The sequence below is a fragment of the Loxodonta africana genome, chromosome 26 (assembly GCF_030014295.1).
Source record: "Loxodonta africana isolate mLoxAfr1 chromosome 26, mLoxAfr1.hap2, whole genome shotgun sequence".
NCBI classification, from domain to species: domain Eukaryota; kingdom Metazoa; phylum Chordata; class Mammalia; order Proboscidea; family Elephantidae; genus Loxodonta; species Loxodonta africana.
The window spans coordinates 19868225-19895081 of NC_087367.1; the positions used below are offsets into that span (position 1 = coordinate 19868225).

At 38.3% G+C, this 26857-nt stretch overlaps 1 protein-coding gene across 6 annotated transcripts in view; it reads right to left on the reverse strand.

The window, feature by feature from the left end:
* Window positions 1–26857, reverse strand: part of MTA3 (metastasis associated 1 family member 3) — a 190007-nt gene that overhangs the window by 89241 nt on the left and 73909 nt on the right. For all 6 annotated transcript variants that reach the window (XM_064277159.1, XM_064277155.1, XM_064277156.1 and 3 more), the window contains exons 4-5: window positions 25113–25239; window positions 3743–3806 (exon numbers count right to left, since the gene is read on the reverse strand). In XM_064277159.1, coding sequence (XP_064133229.1) covers window positions 3743–3806; window positions 25113–25239 — 191 coding nt within the window. The remainder of the gene's footprint in view (window positions 1–3742; window positions 3807–25112; window positions 25240–26857) is intronic.

Consider the following 26857-nt stretch of genomic DNA (forward strand, 5'->3'; position numbering starts at 1 on the left):
TCTTTTTCACTGACGCTCTGCCTTATCAAGCATGATGTCCTTCTCCCGGGACTGGTCCTTCCTGATAACATGTCCAAATTATGTGAGACAAAGTCTCACCATCCTTGCTTTTAAGGAGCATTCTGGCTCTACCTCTTCCGAGACAAATTTGTTTTTCTGGCAAACTATGGCATATATTCAACATTCTTGGCCAGCACCGTAATTCAAAGGTATCAATCCTCTTCGGTTTTCCTTACTGACTGTCCAGCTTTCACATGCATAGGAGGTGTCTGAAAACACCATGGTGTGGGTAAGGCGCACCTTAGTCCTCAAAGTGACATCTTTGTTTTTCAACACTTGAAAGAGAACTTCTGCAGCAGATTTGCCCAATGTAATGCATCATTTGATTTCTTGACTGCTGCTTCCATGGGTGTTGACTGTGGATCCAAGTAAAATGAAATCCTCGATAACTTCAATCTTTTCTCCATTTATCATGATGTTGCTTATTGGTCCAGTGGTGAGGATTTCTGTTTTATGTTGAGGTGCAATCCACACTGAAGACTGTAGTCTTTGATCTTCAACAATAAGTGCTTCAAGTCCTCTTCACTTTCAACAAGCAAGGTTGTGTCGTCTGCGTAACACAGGATGTTAATGAGTCTTCCTCCCATTTTCTTCATATAGACCAGCTTCTCGGATTATCTGCTCAGCATACAGATTGAATAAGTATGGTAAAAGGATACAACCCCCACCTACACCTTTCCTGACTTTAAACCATGCACTATCCCCTTGTTCTATTCAAAGGACTGCCTCTTGGTCTATGTACTGATTCTGCGGGAGCACAATTAAGTGTTTTGGAATTCCCATTCTTTGCAATGTTATCCATAATTTCTTATCCATACAGTTGAATGCCTTTACATAGTCAATAAAATACAGGTAAACATCTTTCTGGCATTCTCTGCTTTCAGCCAAGATCCATCTGACACCAGCAATGATATCCCTCATTCCACGTCCTCTTCTGAATCCAGGTTGAATTTCTGGCAGTTCCCTGTCAATGTGCTGCTGCAATCACTTTTGAATGATCTTCAGCAAAATTTTAATGGTGTGTAATACTAATGATATTGTTCCATAATTCCCACATTCTGTTGGATCACCTTAATTTGGAATGGGCACAACTGATGGATCCCTCCCAGTCGGTCGGCCAGGAAGCTGTCTGCCAAATTTCTTGACATAGATAAGTGAGTGCTTCCAGCACAGCATTTGTTTGTTGGAACATCTCAATTGGTATTCTGTCAATTCCTGTAGCCTTGGTTTTCACCGATGCTTGCAGGGCAGCTTGGGCTTCTTCCTTCAGTATCATCTGTTCTTGATCGTATGCTACCTCCTGAAATGGTTGAGCGTCAGCCAATTCTTTTTGGTATAGTGACTGTGTATTCCTTCCATCATCTTTTGATGCTTCCTGCATCGTTCAGTATTCTCCCCATAGAATCCTTCACTACTGCAACTCGAGGCTTGGGTTTTTTTTTTTCCCCCAGTTCTTTTAGCTTGAGAAATGCCAAACATGTTCTCCTCTTTTGGTTTTCTAACTCCAGGTCTTCGCACATGTCATTAAAATACTTTATTCTGTTTTTGAGCTGCCCTTTGAAGTCTTTTGTTCAGCTCTTTAACTTCATCATATCTTTGGTTCACTTTAGCTACTTTATGTACGTTCAAGAACACATTTTGAATCTCTTCTGACATCCACTTTGGCATTTTCTTTCCTTCCTGTTTTTTTTAATGACCTTCTGCTTTCTTCATGTATGAGGTCCTTATGTCATTCTACACTATGTCTGGTCTGTGGTCATTAGTATTCACTGCTTCAAATGTATTCTTGAGATGATCTCTAAGTTCAAATGGGATACGCTCAAGGTCGTACACTTTGGGCTCTGTGAACTTGTTCTAATTTTCTTTAACTTCAACTTGCATAGGAGCGATTGATGGTCTGTTCCATAGTCTGCCCCTGGCCTTGTTCTGGCTGATGATATTGAGCTTTTCCATCATGTTTCCATAGATGTGGTCGATTTGATTCCTGTGTATTCCATCTAGTGAGGCCTTGTGTACAGTCGCCATTTATGTTGTTGAAAAAGGTATATGCAGTGAAGGAGCAGTTGGTCTTGCAAAATTCTATCATGTGATGTCATTTCTATCATCAAGACTTTTTCTTTGTTTCTAACTTTTGTATTCCAATCACCAGTAATTATCAGTGCATCTTGTGAGGCGAATGTGGTAACCACTACACTACAGAAACCAGTCTATCTATCAATGCATCTTGATTGTATGTCTGATCAATTTCAGACTGCAGAAGTTGGTTAAAAAAAAAAACTTTAATTTCCTCATCTCTGGCATTACTGGCTGTTGTGTAAATCTGAATAACAGTCGTATTAACTGGTCTTCCTTATAAGTGCATGGATTATGCTATCAGGGCAGATCTTGAAGCCACCACAGTACAACAAACGAACAGATATATGGGAATAAATAAAGTAGCAACACTAAATAGTGAAAACTATTTTGATGGAACTGGGGGGAAAAAATTTTTTTTTAAACATTAAGTTAAAAAAAAATCATAAATACACTGCCAGAGATCAGCTCCTAGCCCAAAGATTGATGAAGGACTGAGTAGTTAATAATCAATGACCAGGGAAAAAAATCCTAAACACCTTTGTTATTTTTCTTCTACAAAAGTCCTTACCATGTACAAATTGTTAAAAACAAATTAGAAAGAAAAAAAAAAAAAAAATACTACTTTTAAAAAAAAAAAAATGCCACTCTCTTGTTATTTCTGCTTCTGTGAACTAAAACTAATTTCTGAGCAATGGCAACATTCTGTCGGCCAAACTAAGGACAAATCCTACCTTCTCTGCTGAATTTCGCAAGTGTAAATTATAAAGTTTATTAACGTTTTTTCTGCCTTACACAGTTCATTTTCCTTTTTGTTTTCTTTATCAGGTTTTCTGTGTTTATCAGTTTTGCGTGTTTATTGATCTTGTTTTGTTATGTTTTCTTCCTCTGAGACAAGGGGTATAGTTTTTTTTTTTTTTAAAGGAATTATGTCTTTTAAGCAATATATATACATACACACGTATATAAATTTCACAAAAACCATAAATGTTAAATACTGAATATTATTTACAGTAAAACTTCTTCCATATACAAAAGTCACAGAAAAATGCGCGTAGCATGGAATAGTCTCTTTATAAAAATTTTGCTTCTTTCAATGAAGTCCATGCTCTAATCCAACTTGTCAAAATGTTAAAAATGCTCCTTGTTAAAGTTTATAGAAAAAAATATTTTTAGCTAAGACTGTTTATTAGGATTCCCGGAAAGAAAACAGACCATGAATGGTAAAATCTCATCTGGAAAGAGTCTAAGAGAAAAGCCAAAAGGGAAAAGCAACATCAAAATAAAGAGAGGGCAACCAAGCACCAAAGTCATTTATTTCATAAAGGGAATGATATTTATTATACTACCAAGTAAATTATGGCTGGACTTTATAAGGCCTTTCATTAACAACGGAAGCCCCGGGTGTCATGGAGACAGATTTTTACCAACTCGCATCCCAGCTAACCAGAAAAATCAAATTAGCCAGAATGTATTCTAGTCATTAAACTTTTACTATAATACTATTATAATGGTGTCATGGTAATTTGGTATAAAAATAAATTGATTCAAAGGTATGGGCATCATGTGAAATCAAACAAACAAACAAACAAATATAATCATGAGTTACCTCCTTATCAAGATAGGACAATACTGACTCCGTCTCATTTAGAAGGGCAACACTGCATTTTCCCCTGTTGAAAGAGAAAGAACCAGATAAGTGTAATAAAGGCCACTTTTACAGTGATGATATATACGAAGTTATGAATACTCAAAAAGAGGGATTGGTATTAAGAAACTAGATGGCAGTTATGAATATACTTAAGTGTATATATTTATACCCACTTTACAATTCTGGTGCTGGGAAACCGATAAGACTGTCTTTGCAGACATTTATTGAGGAGCTAATCTGTGGAAGGAATTGTGTTAGGCAGTGAATCCAAATAGCACAAGGGCACTTTATAGGTATTTTCCAAATTTTCAAAGGAAAAACAAAAGAATGAGACTTTCAGAGTAAGAGTCAGTTTCTGAATCTACAAATAGTTCACATGAGAAAAATTTATAAAAAGGGATCTTCAAATAAAGGCATCACCACACAAACTAGTGCCTAAAATCAAGTTTGCTCAGCTTTTTTAAAGTTGCCACTACAAACGAAAACCTAAAAATTATACAACTTTGTATGAGGATGTAACTAACTTTATAGAAATTGTTCTCCAGAGAGACTAGTTAAAATTTAAACGTAAGTAACTTCTATAGAGCAAGGGGCAAAATGAAGATCTACAGATTCGTGGACCTTGGAGCCAGATGGCATTTACCTTTGATCAGAGTCCTGGGTATGAGTGTGCAATGAATGTGTCTATAAAAAAAAGGTGTATCTAGACTTGAGAAAAATTAAGGTTACCCAGGTAGAAGGACCTATTACAAGCACTTTCAAAATTTTCTCACCAGCTTTAAAAATTCAGCATAGCTACAAATCTGACAGGGAAATTCAGACAGATAAGGGACAGGGCTCACAAAGTATCTTTTAAGAACCATAATGCAGTTTGGTTTTTCATCATAACCCACAAAATAACAACAGAAAAATAGTTATCAGATATACATTAAATAAGCAAGAAGCTAGAGGAGCTTGCTGTTGGATTAGTAAAGTGAAAAAAAAAAAAAAAAACAACTACTCAAAGAAAAAAATTACCAAAAGCAAAAAAGAACAGCAAAAGTAAAATGCTAATGCATAGGTCGAAAACTACTTTTTTTTAAACACCGTGCTACCGTATACTCTTTCAATTTTTAAAAATGTCCCCCTCAAAAACATCTTTCTTTCTCTGGTACTCAGGTTAATATTAACATCACGTTGAAAGATTCCGCTGAGAGCACGTGGTATTTCCATATTATCCTGTCAGGACTCTAATTCGGTAACCAGAAGAGCTATCATGGTGTTCTGTTTGCTAATATATTTTATTCACGCATATTAGTGAAGCAGAAAAATTAATGTTATTACTGCATTGCACATAATAATACTCAAAGCCAAGAAGGGCCTGATGTGCTCCTAAGGGCAGAACCACAAGCAGGGCAACTGTTCTGTCGCTGGGAGTGCAGCCTCGTGGCCTGTGAATACGTGCTCAGACATGTGGCACACTTACGTAATAAGTGGGTTTCTAAAAATAATCTTTTTTCTTTATTTTCCCCTCCTCAATAACAGTTGACAAAACAGTATTTCTAACATTTAATATTCAATCGCTTAAGAGAAATAAAATCTTTTAGTTCACAAAAATCAGTTTTAAAAATGGGGGGAGCACAACCTCCTAAAGGTTATTTTAACAGAAGCCACTATCTTTCCTGGTCCCTTGAATTTTACGGGTTAACAGACACTAAAATTCATACCAAGAATACAGCATAGATAAAGTCTCCTCCACACTGTCTGAAATGACAAAGGAATTTAAACTGAATTACTAAACCTTTATTTCATAACCATTATCAGGAGATAAACAGTGGTTAAACTGTGTCACAGGTACAACAGGATCACAAGGTCAACAGAAGGACACCTCAGCCAATCTCAAACACAAATTGTTTTTGGGGATGTAGGTTTTACGCAAAGATGAAAGAGTAACAGGTGATCTTTTCATTTTAGATTTTCCTTTAATACAGCTATATTGTGCTTTTTTCCTTCAAATTAAAAATGAAAAGCTGACATTTAAAATTTTCATGTACATACATTAACAGCTAACTGAGTAAGAGGTTGAGTCAAAATTATCTTTTGAAGTAAATATGAATATGTAATTAACACACATACTACCATGCCAAGAGTTGTTGACAAAAGTGGTGTAAAGGGAGATTTAAAGCACTGGCTTCCTTTATGCTGAGCAAATCTCGCCTAACAGATAAAGATATGGTAAACTTTAAGCCCAAACTAAAGAAACTGTTACCAAATTCTGAATGAATATAGATAACCCAATTATTGATGCTGAACTTCAAGCAATATATCTAATTGTGGCTCTTCTAAAATATTTTAATTATAAAGGAATAAAGACACTCAAATGTGATATAAAGCTTATCAAAGACCCTAACAATAGAAAGGAAGACCGCTCCAGGCCCAGGTAATCATTCACACTGCAGGGAAGCACAGGGGAGCACACTATTTCTATGGAGATAATATAATGCCCACACACATCATTCAGAGTGTCTGTTCCACAGACCATGCTGGGTGGTGGGACAGAGGCATGTGAATAAATAATTACAACACACCACCTCACGTTTAATGGTAGGTCCTGACCAGCCTGGACTCTGCTACTTATGTGAAAGGAAGCCGGTATAATCCAGAGATGCAAAAGCCATATGTAAAAACGTACATACAAGTTATAAATTTCTTTTTTCTGGAGAGGTCACATGTTTGTATAAATGAAAGAAGAGAAACATTAAATTACTAGTCATTTCCCCACTGCCTAAAGACTTGTCTTTCATTTGACACAACTGCAGCTTGTAGAATGGTTCAGGACCACCATTCCTGCTTGGAAAAAGGCAGATATCTTAGTGCCACCCAGACTTCCTGAATTCCAATATCTGGGGGAGGGATGCAGGAACTGACATGTTTAACAAGCACCATCAAGTAATCCTTAGGCACTACTTTGGAAGGCCACTTACACAGATACAGTCTGAATTTAAACATCCTTCCTTGTTCACAGAAAGCCATTTCTCATTGGCCTTATAAGTCTTACGTTTGAGATAAACTCTGAATTCTTAACAATTTTCTATATAAGGAACCGTGCTAGGTTCTGTGATTGGAGATTCTGTAACTACAGTTTTATACAGCACTTAATCCACAGACTACACTGAACAACCAAGTAAAAAAGAAATGAAGTTCAAAGATCCAAAATGCTTCCAGAAGATGAGATTTCTCAATAGCAACTCTTTACAACACAATAAAAGCTTCATTTGAGGGAAATGATTTCCACACCAGGGTTATATGCCTCAGCAAATTATCATTCAAGTGTGAGAAACATTTTCAGACAAACAAGGACTCTACATTTTTACATTTTGGAAGACTAATCAAAGGGAAAAGACAAAATGAGTATTAACTTCAAGGAAAACAAAAGGTTGTACAAGAAAGAATACGTGAGGAATATTCACATGTTCATAAAATACCATGTTAAACAAAAGCTGTGATATAGTGGAAATACAGGGGGAAGGGAATGGGAAAAGAGAAAGAAAATAAAGAGAAATGTCTAAAGTTGAAAAATTAATGGCAACAGCATAAGAATGGTACAAACACAGAACCCCCTGTCAGAGGAGTTTAACATGATCATAGAAGGGCATATGACTGCCTCGGATAAAATCAGACAGCTATGTACACACGGTTGATTAAAAAAAAAAAAATCTTTAAATTTAAAAACTAAAGGGGAGATGCTAATTAGAAAAAGTGCATACTTTTGTATAAACACTATACCAAGGGAGCAAGTGTTATTTATGATGAGTCTACATCAGAAGTACAACCAGAATGCTCCTTGGAAGCAAGGATGGCAAGACTACATCTCACATACTGTGGACATGTTGTCAGGAGGGATCAGTCCCTAGAGAAGGACATCATGCTTGGTAAAGTAGAGAGAGTGTCAGTGAAAAAGAGGAAGACCCTCAAAGAGATGGACTGCCACAGTGGCTGCAACAAGCGGCTCAAGCATAAAAATGATAGTGAGGATGGCGCAGGACCCACCAGTGTTTCGTTCTGTTTTATATAGGGTTGCTATGAGTCGGAACCGACTCGATGGCACCTAACAACAACATCTACGTCAGATTTTCTCAAATTCAGCATTAATGGCATCCTGGGCTAGATAAATCTTTCTTGTGGGGGGCTGTCCTACGCACTGCAGGATGGTTAGTAGCATTTTTGAACTCTACCTACTAAATCATAAAAAAAAATCATAGAAAGCATCAAAAGAAGGTGGAAGGAATATACAGAGTCATTATACCAACAAGAGTTAGTCGATGTTCAACCATTTCAAAATGTGGCATATGATCAGGATCCAATGGTACTGAAGGAAGAAGTCCAAGCTGCTCTGAAGGCATTGGCAAAAAACAAGGTTCCAGGAATTGCTGGAAAAATCAATTGAGATGTTTCAACAAACAGATGCAGCGCTGGAGGTGCACACTCGTCTATGCCAAGAATATGGAAGACAGCTTCCTGGCCAACTGACTGGAAGAGATCCATATTTATGCCTATTCCCAAGAAAGGTGATCCAACCGAATGTGGAAATTATACAACAATATCATTAATATCACACACAAGCAAAATTTTGCTGAAGATCATTCAAAAACGGCTGCAGCAGTAATTCGACAGGGAACTGCCAGAAATTCAGGCCAGTTTCAGAAGAGGACGTGGAACCAGGGATATCATTGTTGATGTCAGATGGATCCTGGCTGAAAGCAGAGAATACCAGAAGGATGTTTACCTGTGTTTTATTGACTATGCAAAGGCATTCGACTGTGTGGATCATACCAAACTATGGATAACATTGCGAAGAATGGGAATTCCAGAACACTTAATTGTGCTCATGAGGAACCTTTACATAGATCAAGAGGCAGTTGTTTGGACAGAACAAGGGGATGCTGACTGGTTTAAAGTCAGGAAAGGTGTGTGTCAGAGTTGTATTCTTTCACTATACCTATACAATCTGTATGCAGAGCAAATAATCTGAGAAGCTGGACTACATGAAGAAGAACGGGGCATCAGGATTGGAGGAAGACTCATTAACAACCTGCGGTATGCAGATGACACAACCTTGCTTGCTGAAAGTGAAAAGGACTTGAAGCACTTTCTAATGAAGATCAAAGACCACAGCCTTCAGTATGGATTGCACCTCAACATAAAGAAAACAAACTGGACCAATGAGGAACATCATGATAAACAGAGAAAAAAATTGAAGTCATCAAGGATTTCATTTTACTTGGATCCACAATCAACAGCCATGGAAGCCACAGTCAAGAAATCAAAAGATGCATTGCGTTGGGTAAATCTGCCGCAAAAGACCTCTTTAAAGTGTTGAAGAACAAAGATGTCACCTTGAAGACTAAGGTGCACCTGACCCAAGTCATGGTATTTTCAATCGCATTATATGCATGTGAAAGCTGGACAATGAATAAGGAAGGCTGAAGAAGAACTGACATCTTTGAATTGTGGTGTTGGCGAAGAATATTGAATACACCATGGACTGCCAAAAGAAATGAATAAATCTGTCTTGGAAGAAGTACAACCGGAATGCTCCTTGGAAGCAAGGGTGGCGAGACTGTGTCTTATATACTTTGGACATGTTGTCAGGAGGGATCAGTCCCTGGAGAAGGACATCATGCTTGACAGAGTACAGGGTCAGTGGAAAAGAGGAAGACCCTCAATGAGGTGGACTGACACAGTAGCTGCAACAATGAGCTCAAGCATAACAACGATTGTAAGGATAGCTCAGGACCGGGCAGTGTTTCATTCTGTTGTGCATAGGGTCGCTATGAGTCGGAACCAGCTCGGCGGCACATAACAGCACCACCACCACCTACTAAATGCCAGTAGCACCCAGTTGTGACCACCAAAACTGTCTCCAAACATCACCAAGTGTTAAGAACTATTGCTCTATATTATGGATATTGCAAGATTTTCTTAAATATAGCTTGGTAACAAACATTTAAGTACTGCCTATATAAGTGAAAGGAAACCCTGGTGGCTTAGTCATTAAGAGTCTGGCTGCTGAACAAAAGGTAAGCAGTTCAAATTCACCAGGCAGTCCCTGGAAACCTTATGGGGCAGCTCTACTCTGTCCTATAGGGTTGCTATGAGTCAGAATCGACTCAACTGCAATGGGTTTGGTTTTTTTACATAAATATGTAAAATATATATATATATATATATATACACACACACACACGATTTGATAGGTTTTTAGAATAAGGAGGACAGGGAAGAAGAGAAGACAAAAGAAATTGGATAATTTTAAACTTTCTTTTTTTCCATTCAAAGATTTATGTTCTGTTGTTTTACTGCTTCAGCAAAGGTTAACAAATAAAAATGAAAGGAAGTAAAAAAAAAAGCCTGGAAAATCTCTTTGGGTAGGTGTTATGGATTGAATTATGTCCCCCAAAATTATGTGTTATAAATCTTAACCCCAGTATCTGTGGTTAAAATCCCCTTAGGGAATATTATTCTCTGTTATGTTAATGAGGCAGTGTTAGCGTAGTGTGTTCCTGATGTCAATCTCTTCTGAGATATAAAAGGAACAGGTTAAGCAAGCAGAGGGGGGAACATAGATGCCACACTACATGAAGATCGCCAAGGAGCTAACAGAGAAAGCCTTCCCCTAGAGACAGCACCCTGAATTCAGACTTCTAGCCTCCTAAACTGGGAGAAATAAATGTTATAGCAGCACCAGATAACTAAGATAGCAGGTAAGGCAGGTAAGAACTGATAAGTCAAGTGGAGGTGTTTGGGCTTAATGTCAGAGATCACTGGAATTTTGTGAAGAAAACTGAAAAGCAGTATTTTGGGAAGCTCATTCTCTCTGTAGAATGTAGAGAGGACTGACGGCCAGCTCAGAGACATTAATCCAAGATTCCGAACTAAGGAGGCGGGGTGACAACTGGCCATGTTTGATAACAAGAGAAACTGTCAAAGAAGAATTCAAGGAAAAAATTCTCCTCTAGGTGCCACTATTCCCATTTGTAGCTAGGAGAACGTGGAATGTTCAAAAGAAGGCAGGAGGTGTTGGGAAGATCCTCCTCTCCAGGACAGGATGACAGACCGCCATTTTGATTACCAGGATAATCTCAGAGACATTTCCACAACCATGTGGGACACCAGCAATCAGGACGACAGGTGAGATATACTTTGCATCTAACCCGGGGCTCTCGTCTGCACTCTGATTTTGGTGCAGGGCAACACTTCAACAATAAAGGGTTAAGACAGTCATTTGAAAGGGAGGATTATACAGCATAAACACAACTTCCCAGAAAAAAATGTACTAAATACATAGATTTTAAAACATTAAACTGTGATATGATTTTCCTCCGTTTACTGTATTTTCCCTCCACTCCTCTAGCTCCTAGCAATCTTAAGAGCCTACCCACGCTAAGTGATTAACTTCCTCATGTAAAATTCATTTCTTAAGTAGCACTACTTATAGGAATCAATAGTACCCTTTTGGCTAATTCAAAGTTTGTTTACAGATACCAACAAAACTGCCAAAATCTAACACTTCAAAACAAAAGTATTGGCATAATGAAACCTGCAGGAAGAAACCTACCTTTATTAGAAGTTGTTTTTAAGATTCCATATAAGATTCTTTAACAATAAGAGCCAAACTGAAGGGAGACTGTCAATCCACAGTGGAGCTCTATTATTTATACATTTAAAAGTAAGCTTGACAATTATTTTTCAATAAATATAACAGTCTGTAGAAAGTTGTTTTTTCTGAACATCTATTTAAGACAAAATGTCTCAACAGACACATTATATATCAAATGTACAAAATACCTTATAATTAACTTAAATATGAAAAAAAAATACGAAACATACAAAAAAAGAATTAGGACATTTTCAACTATTTTACTTGGCATAATTTCTTTTGCAGATATACTCAGTCATGCATGTATGAAATGACCTACGCACAAATTTATTGTTTTTAACAGCAACCATCAATTACAACTAAATAAATCAGGAAAATAAAACAGCCATAAAAAAGAGTGAGGCAAATATTTATGATCCTCAAGATAAGTCATTTAAAAGGCACGACAGAACAGTATTATACTCCACAGTTTACTTTCATAAACACATACACACACACAGCCGTTTTCACATCCATGGAATATTTGTAGGAGTATACAGAAGATTCTAGAAACACTGAGGGGATGGGGGATTGTGCGGGAATGAGGCATTTTGTTGTGTCCCCCATTTTTGTGTCTTACAATTTCTGAACCATGTCAATTTAACATTATCATTCTCCAAATTTTAAAATTAAAAAAAGGAGGTGGGTCTGATCAGTTTTCTCTGGCAATCTAGTCTTATCTACATAACTAAAGCTTCAGAAAGTCTTTGGAACCATATTTCATCAAAAGAACAAAAATAATTCTGCTTATAGCCAGGCAGTTTTTGTTCATTTATTAGTTTCTGATATGATCACCTAAGGAAAAGTATTCTGTCTTCAAAAATTACTGGCTCTAGGGACAAAACATGAACCAAAAAGTTTTTCAAATTATAGCCTGTGAAAATCAGTAAAAATGTTTTGTCATGCTGAGTAACTTAGGAGATTCATAATGAATTTCCAAAACACTTTGATAACTCAATTTTATAGACACAAAGAGATAAACTTCAATATTGTAAAATACCATTTCTATTCAGGGACCTAACTGAAAGGAGTTTCACAGCATACCAACAGGAGACTGTCGTTGTGTGCTGTCCAGTCAATTCCCCAACTCACAGTGACCCTATAGGGCAGAGGAGAGCTGCCCCACAGAGTTTCCAAGCAGTGGCTGGTGAAGCTAAACTGCTGGCCTTTTGGTTAGCAGCCCTGAGCTTTTAACAACTTCGCTGCCAGGGCTCCAATGAGGAGATGGTGGTACTTTTGGAGTCTCAGCAGAATAACGAAGAATTGAATGACCAAGGATAGGCAATGCGCATGTGTTTATTTCCTCTTTTCTGAGATGCTATCATTTCAATAAGTAATAGCAAGACAATTAGAAACAAAAGAACCTAAAATCACTGTAAAGAGAATCAAAGACGGTCACAAGCACATTAAAGATTTCAGAAAACTGAGGCAGGTAGGCAAAGACAGGACAGACTGCAACATGAGGCTAAGTAGACAAACCAGTATCTAGGCCGAGAATTTCATTTAACAGGGAAGCACAGGGGCACTTCCACTAAGATCAGGAATAAGGCATGAATGTCCCCTGTGTGCATTGCCATTTAAAATGGCACTGGTGGTCTTAGCCATTACAATGACACAAGAGAAAATAATTAAGAGACAAAGCCCAAAATATGCATAAAGGGAGCTGCTGTTAATACTAGGGAAGATGGAACTAACCTACTTGGCAGAGCCCCAAAGAACACCCAGTCTTAGAGAACAGAGCCTGAAAACCCAGCTCCACGTCCAATCTTCCTGAAGAGAAGCCTGCCAGTAGACAGAGTCTGCCCACATAATGGTAGCTGCTTAAGCTCCTGCTTAGCTTTCCTGTGCCCTTGGTTTTGAATATAAACAAACAGCTATGGATCGTCTAATATTTGAGGAAAGACTATAGCAAAAAATATGAATGTAAAAATTCAAAAATAACAACTGAACCTGGAGCAAACAGAGATAATTTAGGGAACAAGAGAATGTTAAAAAAAATTCTAGGTAGTTACCTGTGATGGTTGAGCCCTGGTGGCACAATGGTTGAATGCTCAGTTGCCAACCAAAAAGATAGCTGTTTGAACCCATCAGCCGCTCCATGACAGAAAGACGTGGCAGTCTACTTCCGTAAAGATTACAGCCTGGGAAATCCTTTGGGGCAGTTCTACTCCATCATATGGGGTTGCTATGAGTCAAAATTGACTAGACAGCACCTGACAACAGCAACATCTGTGATGGTTAAGGCTGTGCTGGGCCATGATTCTCAACGGTTTGGCAGTTATGTAATGATACAGTTTGGCAGTTATATAATGATGTAGTCATCCTCCATGATGTGATCAGCCAATCGGTTGTTGGGAGGTTTCTTGAGGGGTGTGGCATGCATGCAATATATATATAGACATTATGGAAAAGCTCGCTTACTTGCTCTGGATCCTTAATCCAGCTCATCGTCCTCTGACCTCCGGTTCGTGAGATTTGAGCCAGGGGTTTGCCATGCTGCCTACCGATCTTAGAATCGTCAGTTTCCACAGCCTGTGTGCCAGCAGCCTGCCATCTTATCTGCCAAGCTTGGATTCATTAGCCTCTGCAGCCCTTGAGCCAACGGCCTGCCATCTGACCTGCTAATCTTAGATTTGTCAGCCCCAGCAGCTAAGTGAGTCAGGAAAAGCCTCCAGCCTAACGCTTGACCCATGGACTCGGGACTTGCCAGCCTCTACAACCTCGGGAGCCATTTCCTTGAGATAAATCTCTCTCTCTCTCCCTCTCTGTGTGTGTTTGTGTCCATGTGTATACTCTTCACTGGTTTTGCTTCTCTACAGAACCCAGCTGAAGACAGTACCATCAATTTTTTTTTTTAATTCTAATTAGTATTTTCAAAGATTTATGAGGAAAGTACATCTATAAAACAAATTCAGGATGTGTTGAAAAGGGACACTTGGAAAGCAAAAAAAAGTCCTTGGAATTTTTAAAAGATTGACACTGAATGGGATGGAAGATAAAGGTCGAAAGATTTAGCTTAGAACCGAAAACAAAGAAACAAAAATGAAAAATATGAGAAAAGGCTAGAAAGAAAAAAAATCAAGGAGATCTAACATATAAGGAATAGAAGTACTTGAAAGAAAGAAATTAAATATGAAAGATAAAATAAATCTCCCAGTAACGAAGGAAGACAGAAATCTTCAAATTAATATGGCCTGCCTACAAATACAAAAAGGCAAGTACAGGCAAATGCATAGAGACCAAAGTTATTAGTGGTTACCAAGGACAGGAGGGAGGGGGAAAGGGGGGGCTAACAGTGATAGAAAAAACACATTAAGGGTGTTATACAGCCAGACACTGTAACTGATGTCAATAAGTTGTACACCAGTAAAAAGCTGAATTTGAAAATGTTGTGTGACAGATATATTTTTAACAACAGCAACAAAAAAAGCAGCTGCTGAACCTAGATTTCCAAACCAAGGATTTGGAAGCTTATCCTTGGTTTGGAAGTTTAGGGTCATGGTTTCATGGGACTTGGCAGTTAATTGGCGTAATACTGTGTGTAGTGCTTCTGTTCTACCTTGCAGCTTACTGCATAGTACCTCGGGTCTTAAAAGCTTGCAAATAGCCATCCAAGATACAACAATTGGTCTCTATTAGCCTGAAGCAACAGAGGAAGCAGGAAAGTCAAATAGGAGGAGGAAATGGAATGTGTAGTTAATTGCCTTCATGAACAACTGCCTCCTTTGCCACGAGACCAGAAGAACTGGATAGTGCCCAGCTACCATCACTGAACATTTTGATCAAGGATTCTGTAGAACAATCCTGATCAAAAGAAGGAAAATGCAGAATAGAACTTCAAATTCTCATCGACTCTACAGACCATCTAGACCCATGAAGGCTATATGCACCCCCAAAACTATTGCGCTCAGATCATCTTTAAACCTCAAACCAACAATATCCCCTGAAGTCTTCTTAAAACCAAACAACGGTTTAGCTTAACTAGTAAAAATGTTTGCATTGAGCATTATGCTTTATTAAGATCTATGTATATGGGATCAAGTTGACAAATGCAACTGGAAAGATCAGATAAGAAATCTATGGGGCAGTGAGTATGTGTTAATGGGGGAGGAACAATTTGGAAAAGGAGGAAGAGAATGGCTGTACAACTTGAAGAATATAATCAATGTCACTGAGTTATACAGGTAGAAATTGCTGAAATGGTGTATGTTCTATTGTGTATATTCTCAACAGAAAATAGAATTAATTTGGAAAATGAATAAATAAAATGGCCTACCAAATAGCCTCACCATGAAGTATAATTGTGTAATTTCAGAATACAATGGATAAGAAGAAAATTCTAAGATGATTTCGGAGAGAAAAAAACATGTAATATACAAAGTAAGGAGAAGCTACAGTTCAGTCACAATGAATGTTAGAGGACAAGGGGGGTAGTTCCTTCAAAGTTTTGAAGGAAAATCATTTTTAACCCCAAATTCAATACCCAGCCAAGCTAAACATTAAGTCTGTACAATTATACTACGAATTTCATTCCAGAATAGTACAGGAGGTATTACAAAACAGGTAAAATGATTGAGTCTGATAAAGTTGAGAACCTCTGCTTTAAGGTAAAGCATAAAACTGAGACCAAAAAGAATCAGAACAAAAACAACATAGAGCCTACTTTAGCTCATTTTCTTATTATAAGCATTAACTTAGTTTTGTTAAAATAATAATAAAGACAAACAATTCATGAAGAGAAGTTTCTCTACACAAGTATTCCAACTAGTATATACAGAAGGAACAGTATAATTAGAACATACCACTCTATAACACCTATGAATTAATGGATATCTAGGCAAGGGCTGCTAACAAAGTTGAGGGTTCAAATCCATCCTGTGGAACCACATAAGACAGACCTGGGGGACTGTTTCAATAAAGATTACGGCCTAGAAAACCCTACTGGGCAGTTCTGCTCTGTAACATACAGGATTGCCATGAGTCAGAATCAATTCAATGGCAGCAGATTCAGTTTGGCTTTAGGCAACGATTACCAAATGATAACACGCCGAAAAGCGACAACCAAGCATTATATACCTTCTGGTAGAAATATATACCGCCTATGAAAAAGTTTTTATCTCCCTCCCCAAAAGAAGTCTCTAGCTCTAACTACAAATTTACAGAAAACATAAGGAAGAGAGAAACACGGAAAAGGGTATCACAGGAATACAATCAACAAAATCTAAACAGTGGAAAATCCTGTAGAATAAAACCACTGCAATTCTTCAACAACAACAAAACAGCAAAAGTGAGAGAAAGAAAGCAAATAATGTCTTACTGTTGTTATAAAAATAGCTCTATCTCACAAAGTGCCTGAAAAGGTCTTGGAGGGCAACTAGGGGTTCATGAACTGTACTTGTTTTCACTGTTCTTAGTCCTCCTCAATTCCATAAATTTTGGAATCAACTTGTCAATTTGCACCCACAAAGAGAGTGAGAAGAGAAGAAAAGAGGAGACTGTGAGAAAACGATGCTGAGCTTTGGTTTGGAAATGTGTTGAATCTTTGGGTCAATTTTGCAAAACCAGACATTGTCTTGGTAGGGCCCACGTTAAGTCTTCTTTAATTCCCTCAGCAATATTTTCAGTTTTCAATGTAGAGCTTTTACACATCTTTCTGTAGGTTTATTCATAAGTTTTTGATGATACAGTAAACGGTATCTTTTAAATTTAAATTTTCTAATTGACCGTTCCACATATCATATACATAAAATAAACCTAGTTACAAAAAGTGAAATAGTATAGCTTGTAGAAACAAACACAAGAGAATATCTTTACTATCTTCACAAATCTTTGCCTATCCCAAGATGGTTACACTTGGATTAGTTTTAGAATGAGCACTCTTTCTGAGTAATAAACTATTCTTATTTTAATCTATCTACAGCAAACCTATTGGCCATACTGGTCTACCACTCAGAATGGAATTTTTCCAGCCTTTATTTAACTGTCCTCTCCTGCTGCTGCTGCTCCATTGCTGATTTTCCAACTATATTTTTCATCTGTGTAAAAACAAACCAAACAACCTAGAAAGAGCAAAAATGTCAATAGCCATACGGAAGAAAAAGCACTATTTCAGAAGAAAGCTTCACATACAAGTAATGCAGCTCTTCAGCTCAGTAAGGTTAGGAAAGAAAAACGCATTACCAGTACAAGAAAATGTTAATGGTACTTCTGGGTAGAAAAATTACAGGTAATTACGTGTGTCTTTTTCTATATTTTACATATCTTCGACAATAAGCTATGTCGCTTTCATTATCAGAAAATAACAATAAATGTATACTATTTCGAATGCAGTAATGTTGAGGGGGGAGCCCTAGTAACCCAGTGGTTAAGAGCTACAGCTGCTAATCATAAGGTTAGAAGTTCGAATCCACCAGCCGCTCCTTGGAAACCCTAAGCGGCAGTTCTACTCTGATCTGCAGGGTCGCTATGAGTCCGAATCGACTTTATGGCAATGGGTTTGGGGTTTTTTTGTTTTTGTTTTTGTTTTAATGTTGAGGGAATAGCAAAGTGGGCATACTCATATTGTGGTGAAATGTAAACTGAGATAGTAACTCTTGAAGGAACTTTAGCATTTTTTTAAACAAATATTTTAAATATGTACTCCAAAATAAGAAAAAGGTCACTATCAGAGTATAACGGTAGTTAATGCTCTCACTTTATTATACTTCTTGGGAAGGAAGAAGAAAGAGGAGTTTTCAAGAGATTTCCAACTGTGTTCTCTTCAGCAGAACCAGCCATGCTGTCAGGCAAGGAAGGGGATAAAAACGAACGCAAAAATGGCATTAGCCTCTCTCTATTGGATATCCAAATGTACAAATTTTAAAATAACACCCTTTTCCATTATATATACCCCTAATAAGCCAGACTATATGATGAAGAACGTGGCATCAGGACTGGAGGAAGACTCATTAACAACCTGCACCATGCAGATGACACAACCTTCCTTGATGAAAAGTGAAGACTGCTTGAAGCACTTACTGATGAAGATCAAAGACAACAGCCTTTAGTACAAATTACACCTCAATGTAAGAAAAAAGCAAAAATGCTCACAACTGGACCAATAAGCAACATCACGATAAAGAAAGCAAAGATTGAAGTTGTCAAGGATTTCATTTTACTTGGATCCACAATCAACGCCCACAGAGGCAGCAGTCAAGTAGTCAAAAGACGCATTGCACTGGGCAAATCTACTGCCAAAGACCTCTTTAAAGTGTTGCTTTTTAGCAAAGATGTCACTTTGAAAACTAAGGTACTTCTGCCCCAAAACATGATGCTTTCAATCCCCTCATATGCATGTGAAAGCTGGACAAGGAATAAGGAAGACCGAGGAATTGACACCTCTGAATTATGATGTTGGCAAAGAATACTGGCTATATCATGGACTGCCAAAAGAACGAACACATCTGTCTTGGATGAAGTACAGCCAAAATGCTCCTTAGAAGCAAGGATGGCGACACTTCATTTCACATACTTTGGAGATATTATCAGGAGGGATCAGTCCCTGGAGAAGGACATCATACTTGGTAGAAAACAAAAAAACCCACTGCAGTCGAGTTGATTTCAACTCATAGCGGCCCTATAGGGCAGAGCAGAACTGTCCCATAGAGTTTCCAAGGAGCGCCTGGTGGATCCGAACTGCCACCCTTTTGGTTAGCAGCCGTAGCACTTAACCACTATGCCACCACGATTTCCATGCGTGGTAGAGAGAGAAAAAGAGGAAGACCCTCAATGAGATGGACTGACACAGTGGCTGCAACAACCGGCTCAAGCATAACAATGATTGTGAGGATGGCGCAGGACTGGGCAGTGTTTCTTCCTGCTGTACATGGGGTCACTGTGAGTCAGAACTGACTTAATGGCACCTAACAACTACAACAAATATGTGTTCACTTCAGAAAAATTGCACATATAGAAAAGTATAAAGATAAAACTTGAGTGCATTTTCAAATTTTTAAAACAATTACACAATGAACAATTACAAACTTGCATGAGAACTTCAATAAGATAAAATCCTCTAAGTGGGATTGCTGGATCAAAGGACATGCACACGTTACAATTAGACTGATTTTTCTAATCACACTTATATCCTTAAAAGTGTAGAAAAGTATCTATTTCCCCACTCTCCCCAACACTGGGTATTATTATAAGAACTATAATACGATAATCCTGCCCCAAATAACTCTTGTTGACTAGAAACTTTTCCATTTCTCCCTTTCTCATAGTTGCTGTAAACTGCTCATAAATTCGCTTTGTTTAATTACAAATAATACATATACAAAACAATTTCCTATCCTCTGCCTTGTCGTCCTTGTAAAATGTTAATGTTGTTTCAGAATAAATTGCTCTCCCACAGAGCTGAGTAACTTGTGGTTCCATACATCCAATCTGAAATTTTCATGAAAAGAGAAAGGACATAAAAAAGGAAAAGCACATAATCTAAAATTTCACTTAAGGTCAACTGTGATCAAAAAGGGATTACTCTATACAACATAGGTGAACCTTTAAAACATTATGTTGAGTGAAATAAGATACTTGCAAAAGGACAAATGCTGTATGATCTCACTTAGATGAAAAAAGCAAATAACAGAAAACAAAGATTATTACTGGTTGTGCTCGGCTGCTAACCAAAAGGTTGGCAGTTTGAACCCACCAGAGAAAAGGCTTGACGATCTGCTTCCATTAAGACTATGGCCTGGGAAGCCCTATGGGGTAGTTCTACCTGTTACACAGAGTCTAAGTTGACTGAGGGCACAAAACAACCAAGCAAAGGTGGGGAGAGGGATGAAGGAGGAGTTTTTGCTGAGGGGACTTGAGTTTATGCTAATAAAGGTGGAATAACTCAAAAGGACAGTGATGATGGTTGTACAAAACGAAGAATGTAATCAATGTCACTGAATTTTACGTGTACAAATTGCTGAATTGGCAAATGTTTTGGTGTGTATATTTTCACAATAAAAAAGAAGGGATTAGTCTACCATTTGTTGATAGTTTTGTTTCCTTGAAGAACAAAAATAAAATTAAATGTAAACTCTTTCCAAGCTTAAAATTCGGAATGGCTGTGTGGACACTGTTACACAGTAGACAAGAAAAATAATGTATGGACCTTCAATAATCTAAAATCTAAGACAAAGTACGAAAGGAACAGTCTAGACAAATCTTACACAAGGCACAATATTCTTACCAACGGCTCAAGACGGTTTTTCGACTGAATAAAGAAAGGCAGCTCCTCATTTTGGAAGTCAGACCATCTTTAGAAGCCACATGTGTTGTTATTAATTGCTATCAACTCGATTCCAACTCATGGCAACGCCATGTGTACAGAGAAGAACTGCTCCACAGAGTTTTCAAGGCTGTGACCCTTCAGAAGTAGGTTGCCAGCCAGGCCTTACTTCTAAGGTGCCTCTGAGTGGGCTCAAACAGCCAGCCTCTGGCTACTAGTCAAGCCTTTAACCATTTGCACCACCCAAGAACTCCACAAGTAACATGACATCACTTAAACCAAGAAAAACTCATTGCCGTCGAGTTGATTCCATCTCACAGTGACCCTAGAGGATAAGGTAGACCTGCCTCACAGGGTCTCCAATGCTGTAATCTTTCCGGGAACACACTGCCACATCTTTCTCCTGCGGAGTGGCTGGTGAGTTTGAACCACTGTCCCTTTAGTTAGCAGCCGAGTGCTTAATGCGCATAGCCACTCTTCTACAGAGCGATGGTGATGATGATGGTGTTTATATTTTGAGACCCTAACCTAACAACTACTTAAAAGGCAAAAGAATGTAAGGCTGTCTCAAAAGTGCCCTGCCATTAAAAGACTGCATCAACACTATGTGCACATACGGCTTTAAGAGCTATTCTACTATGGAAATCAAATTTAGGTTCTGGAGTGGCTTCTCTGGTCTTAGTAAGGTCTCTAACTTTGAATATACTCAGCGTGTTGTTGTGTGATGTCAAGTTTATTCCCACTCAACAACCATATAGAACAGAGTAGAACTGCCTCATAGGGTGTCCTAGGCTATAATCTTTACAGGAGGAGATTGTCAGGCCTTTTCTCCCGCAGAGCAGCTGGTGGGTTCAAACCACCTACCTTTCGGTTAGCAGCTGAACACAACCATTTTGCCACCAAAGCTCCTTGAGGATAATAGCAGGACTTACTTTATAGAGTAAGAATTAAGTAAGATACACGTAAAGCAAATGGACTAGTACCTATCATGAAAAGTTCAATAAACGCTAGAATTTTTAAAAGTCAAGTTCAATACATACTGTCTATATATAATAAGACTGTGCCATACAGAACACCAGGTACATATAACAGGTCTGGTAGCTGGCATAACAATACCTTTTATAATGCTTTATAATGTACCGGGCATACAGTCTGTTATTAAGTGACCTAAGACACTATGCATGAAACATGATGCCTCTCACCCTGCCCACAAAAAAAGTCCCGAAGGGATTCTCATTGCTTAAGCCCTATCTGTCTCTCACAAACAAGAGGTGAATTGCTAACCCTATTAAGAACAGTTCCAGTTCCTGCTCTCTTTCTCCCAGGGGACTCAGAAGGAACAATGAGTTGCCCTCCCGATGTGTTGGGACGCTTACAGCAACAAAGGATCTCAAGAACGCATCGGTCAGGTTTTCTCTCCTTTCCCATATAGCACCAAGGAAATTCTGGGCATCTGATAATGTCCCTGATAATAAAAAGCCAGTATTCACCAAATTAGCCCTCTTTGCTGCCAAAGAACAATGGGACTTCAGTAATTTTCTCCAGTTATAGCAGAAACAGATAAGGCATGACTTAAACATTAGCAAAATGTCAAGACCACTCCAATGTGCACTTGTTCTACATCAGCATGTGGGCTGGTTAGCTCGGCTTGGTGCCTTGGCCAGAGACTCTGCCCTCAACCCCACTCAGCTGTTTGAAAATGAGAGCCATTAATGAGAAAATGAGGCTCTGCACCACTCCTTCTCAAATTCAAAAACAAGGAAATACAACCAAAACTCCCAAATGTCTATGTCCCTCCACTATAATTCAAAGGAATTGGCACCCTCTAAACTCCCCAAAGCTGGAGACCTTGTCTTACCAAGCAGTTAGTAAGGTCTCTAACCTAGAATATACTCTGGAAATAATGTTCAACACTGACTGAATGATCACATACACTATGTAGTGTCTATGTTCAATATAGGGATGTCTTGATAATTATATTCCAGTATACTTTCTCAGCCCGTATGGAAAATGAAAAACACATCACTAGTTTTTCATTCCAAGCAATCTGTTAAAGGAAACCAACATCACTTGTAAACAGATTCCAAGCTATCAGGAGGGTAAATTAAAAATATACTTGCGTGTTTTAGATACATTTTAAAAACCATTTGTCAGGTTCTTGTTCTGGCAAGATTCTTATGACTGGCCACATTAACTTCTTCAGTTTAAAATGAACCTTTATAGTCTAGCTTCTTCCAATTAAATAATAGCATGCACATGGCTCTTTAGCATTTATTAGTTACACACAGCTTTAAGGAAATCCCAAAATACAATGTTTCCATGTTCCAACTCTGAGCAAAAGTTATTAACTTTATTCCTTGTTTTTTTTCTTAAAATACTCCTATTGGTGGGTAAAAGACTGTTCCCTTATTACCAGTCCTGATTATCTTTTCTGGCAAAGGGCTTAAGTCACACAAAATATACTAACTCTCGTCAAATTTAAACATAGTACCCCCTAAGAACCAAAGCTTCAAACCGGTTCAGTCACGGCGGACGAAGCAGAACAGGAACAGACCCAAAGTTTTACAATTTGGCAGATTTAACACGGTACCCGGAACGAAAAAATTACAGGTCAAAGCCCTGGAATGAGAGACTCAGAAGAAGCGCAATGAGCCCTTTTGGGAGCCTGATGCATGAGACTAGACTACTGACAGGACTGTAGGAGAGCGACACACAGTCAAAGCAGTGTGGTGGGCTGCGGCCGTCTTTGTGTGGGGCAGCGCAGCTTCGGACTGTTTTCAAAATCTGAGGGCAAGAGATCTGGTTGCCATGCAACATGTACGCTGCCCTTGTTCTCTAATAGGAAGATTAAGTTTCTAGCAGATCTTCAACCCATAATTTTTCCTGTTCTAGCTATCTTTCCAGTTCACTATAACTTTAACTACAGGCCCTTTTAAAAGGTGATTCCACTGAAATAAAGCAATAATATGAAGGTAACGATTGGGGAATCGGAGCCCTGGAGGCACAGTGATTAAGAGCTATGGCAATCTAGGACTGCTAACCAAAAGGCTGGCAGTTCTAATTCACCAGCTGCTCCTTCAAAACCCTATGGGGCAGTTCTACTCTGTCCTATAGGGTCCCTGTGAGTCAGAATCAGCTCAACGGCAATGGGTTTTATGGAGGAATGGGAAGGCAGGTTAGTATTTCTTGAAATAACTTGAAATTCCGGGATCTCTGTCATTCATTTCCTGCCTTGGAAGACCCCTGTGCCCATTTCTGCAAGGAGAAGTTAAGCACCAAGTCCCTGGAGTTAGGGGGGAAGGGTGTGGGGAGTACAAGGATCAAATCAGAGCTTTAGGAAGTCTACAATCCTGTCTGAGCCCATAAACATAGACCCAGATTCAATCCGACACTGGGGCCTAGATAGGTGGTGGCAACTACTGACATAAACATTTTATTTCACTATGGAAAGGATTTTTATGACAATGGTGACCATCGGAAAAAAGAATAAAAGAAAGACTAAACAAAAACTGAAGGGAATTTCTTTAACCTGAGGGAACTGAAACACTGCAGTCCCTCATACACCCATCATCCTGGACACGCTGCTGCTTGAGCACACCCCATGTTCACCTGCTCTCTCTTACATGAAATGCACCCCCACACTCTCTTTAAGACTGAATAAATACCACTTCCTTCTGAAGCATTCCTGGCCCTGAGGGTCAGAATCCGCCTGTCTTTTAGGTTCAAACACTTTGTTATGTTTCTGAGACGCACCTATTCAAGAAGATACTGAAAAAACAGCTCAACTTATGCTTAGACTTTGTCACTACCAGCAGACCATAGAAGACTACCATCAGTCCTCCAGAACTGCCCCAACTGCCAACGAGGGGCTGGCCATTTTCACTTTTGTATCCCCATCAATGCACAGAGCAGATGTAACTGAATGATTAATAAAGAAGAAAGTTTTCAGAGATTCTCTGAAGAAAACAAACAGTCATATATCCCATACGGTTAAGAGTTACCTGTCTGGGAGCCAAATCCTGGGTTTTACCTCTTGAATTCTAATGACTCTAAGATTTTCTAGGAATCTAGGGAACACCAGCACTTAAGAAAATGGTATCTGCTGGATGCTGTTCTGCAGGATGCTAACGGATATTCAAAAAGTTGGGAACAGTGACATTAAAACGAGGCTAACCTGATTCCTCTACTGTAGAATGTTTGCAGGACTTTAAAATGCTAATACACACTATAAAATTTCTAAGATAAAACTCCATTATGAAGTCTTGAGTAAGCTAACTTGAGCAAGATCCTCAGGACAATTTGGAAAACGCTTTGAATAAGGCTGTTTGTCTTTTCTGTTTTTGGTCACAATATTACTGAGTACTGCAGATTAATTTCTAAAACACTCTCACCTGATGTGTGTTGCAGGCAGAGACTCGTACTGGCGCGACAAGAAGAGTTCCCTGTGTTTCAACTGATGCTTCTGTTTATCAGTCAAGTCAGCCTCAACTGTTGTTTCAGATTCTTCCTCAATTTCTTCTACAGAAATAAAAGCCGAAGCATTTATTATTACAAAGTACATGATGCATTTGGAAATTAGAACATATCAAATCAACATTTCAGTCAAAATTTTCTTCAAATTAATCAAGTTGAAATTTACATATCTAACTTGTCATTTCAAGTACACTCATAAAATGAAATTACCCAGGACCTCAAAGGAAAAGAAAGGCCTCCAACATAAACATGGCAGGTGGATCACATGCACTTATCTCCTCTTCCCCCATAAAACCACCCAAAACAGCAATTAAAATCTACTAACATTTTAACGACAATGAAAAATGAAGCTAGAGGAAAGGTTTTCAACCAAAATAATAATAATTATTTCGAAGATGGAAATCCGTTGTAAAAAAAAAAAAGTAAACACAATAGAGAGAAGGAAGTGACAATCTATATGCCTACAGAAGAGGGTACCACCAAGCAGCCCAGAAAACCTCTACTGACTGGGCACTTGAAGATGCCAAGTATTACGAAAGAGAGAAGTAAGGCAAGGAGCTAAAAACAGGAGGAAGGGGTTGGAAGCCTGTATACAACAGAATAAGTGAATCCCAAAATACTATATAAAAAAAGGGAAGAATCGGAAAAGAAGACATATGATAACACATTTTCAAATATAATCACACAAATACTAATCAATAGAAGGGTTGGAAGGTAATACTAAGGAAATCTCCCAGAAATTAGAGGAAGATGTCAAAGAGATAAATAACTCAAAATGAAAGGGGAGAGAGAGGAGTTTGGACCTATCAAAGAAATTCAAGAAAATTTCTCCTTACTGAATGAACTCCCTTTTTTTTTTTCCCCTTAAGGTAATAATATGAGAAGATCCTAAGAGTTTTTACAGAAAGGAAAAACAGGTAACATATACACTGAAATCTGAATGGACTCACTTTGAATAGTAAATGGTATGCTAAAATGGCAGAACAATCCTATCCAAGATAAAAAATGATATTCGACCTAGAATTGTAAAGTAATCAAACCATCTATCAAATCTGAGGACAAAGTTAAGGCATCTTTTCATTCATTCAGCCAATATTTATTGGGTGCCAATCAGGCACTATTCTACCTGTTGGTGATAAACAGTGAACAAAACACTCACTAAGCAACAATTAAAGTGTTTACCTTTGGAAAGCAGGGCTGGAAGGAAGGGTACGTAAAGATAGGAGACAACGTTTTATGTGAGATTTAAAAAAAAATTTGTATTTAATAATAATCTCTTAATTAGAAAAAATAACCAAATTACTTTTACATATATACTTCCAATTAATTTTAGATATAAAGTGTTCTATAATATAATTTTTCTAAGGGCTCACAGGCCCTCTACAGCCTTATCTGGACCAGACTGTATGGTTGATAGTGGGAGCTTTGAGAATGAAGAGGGAGAGTCTGCTGTAGGGTGGGGAGAGCTGGCTCTTCACACAGGAAGTAGAACCCAAGGTTAAAGTGATAACATCCGGACAAGCCTTAGATAAGCCAGGAGGCCTTAATTTTCAGACACAGACATGGATGGACAAACACACACACAAACACTCTCACACACAAGGGGCAATATAATCTTGTTCCTAACAATTCTTATAAATTCTTGTTTCAGGACCCGCGATCA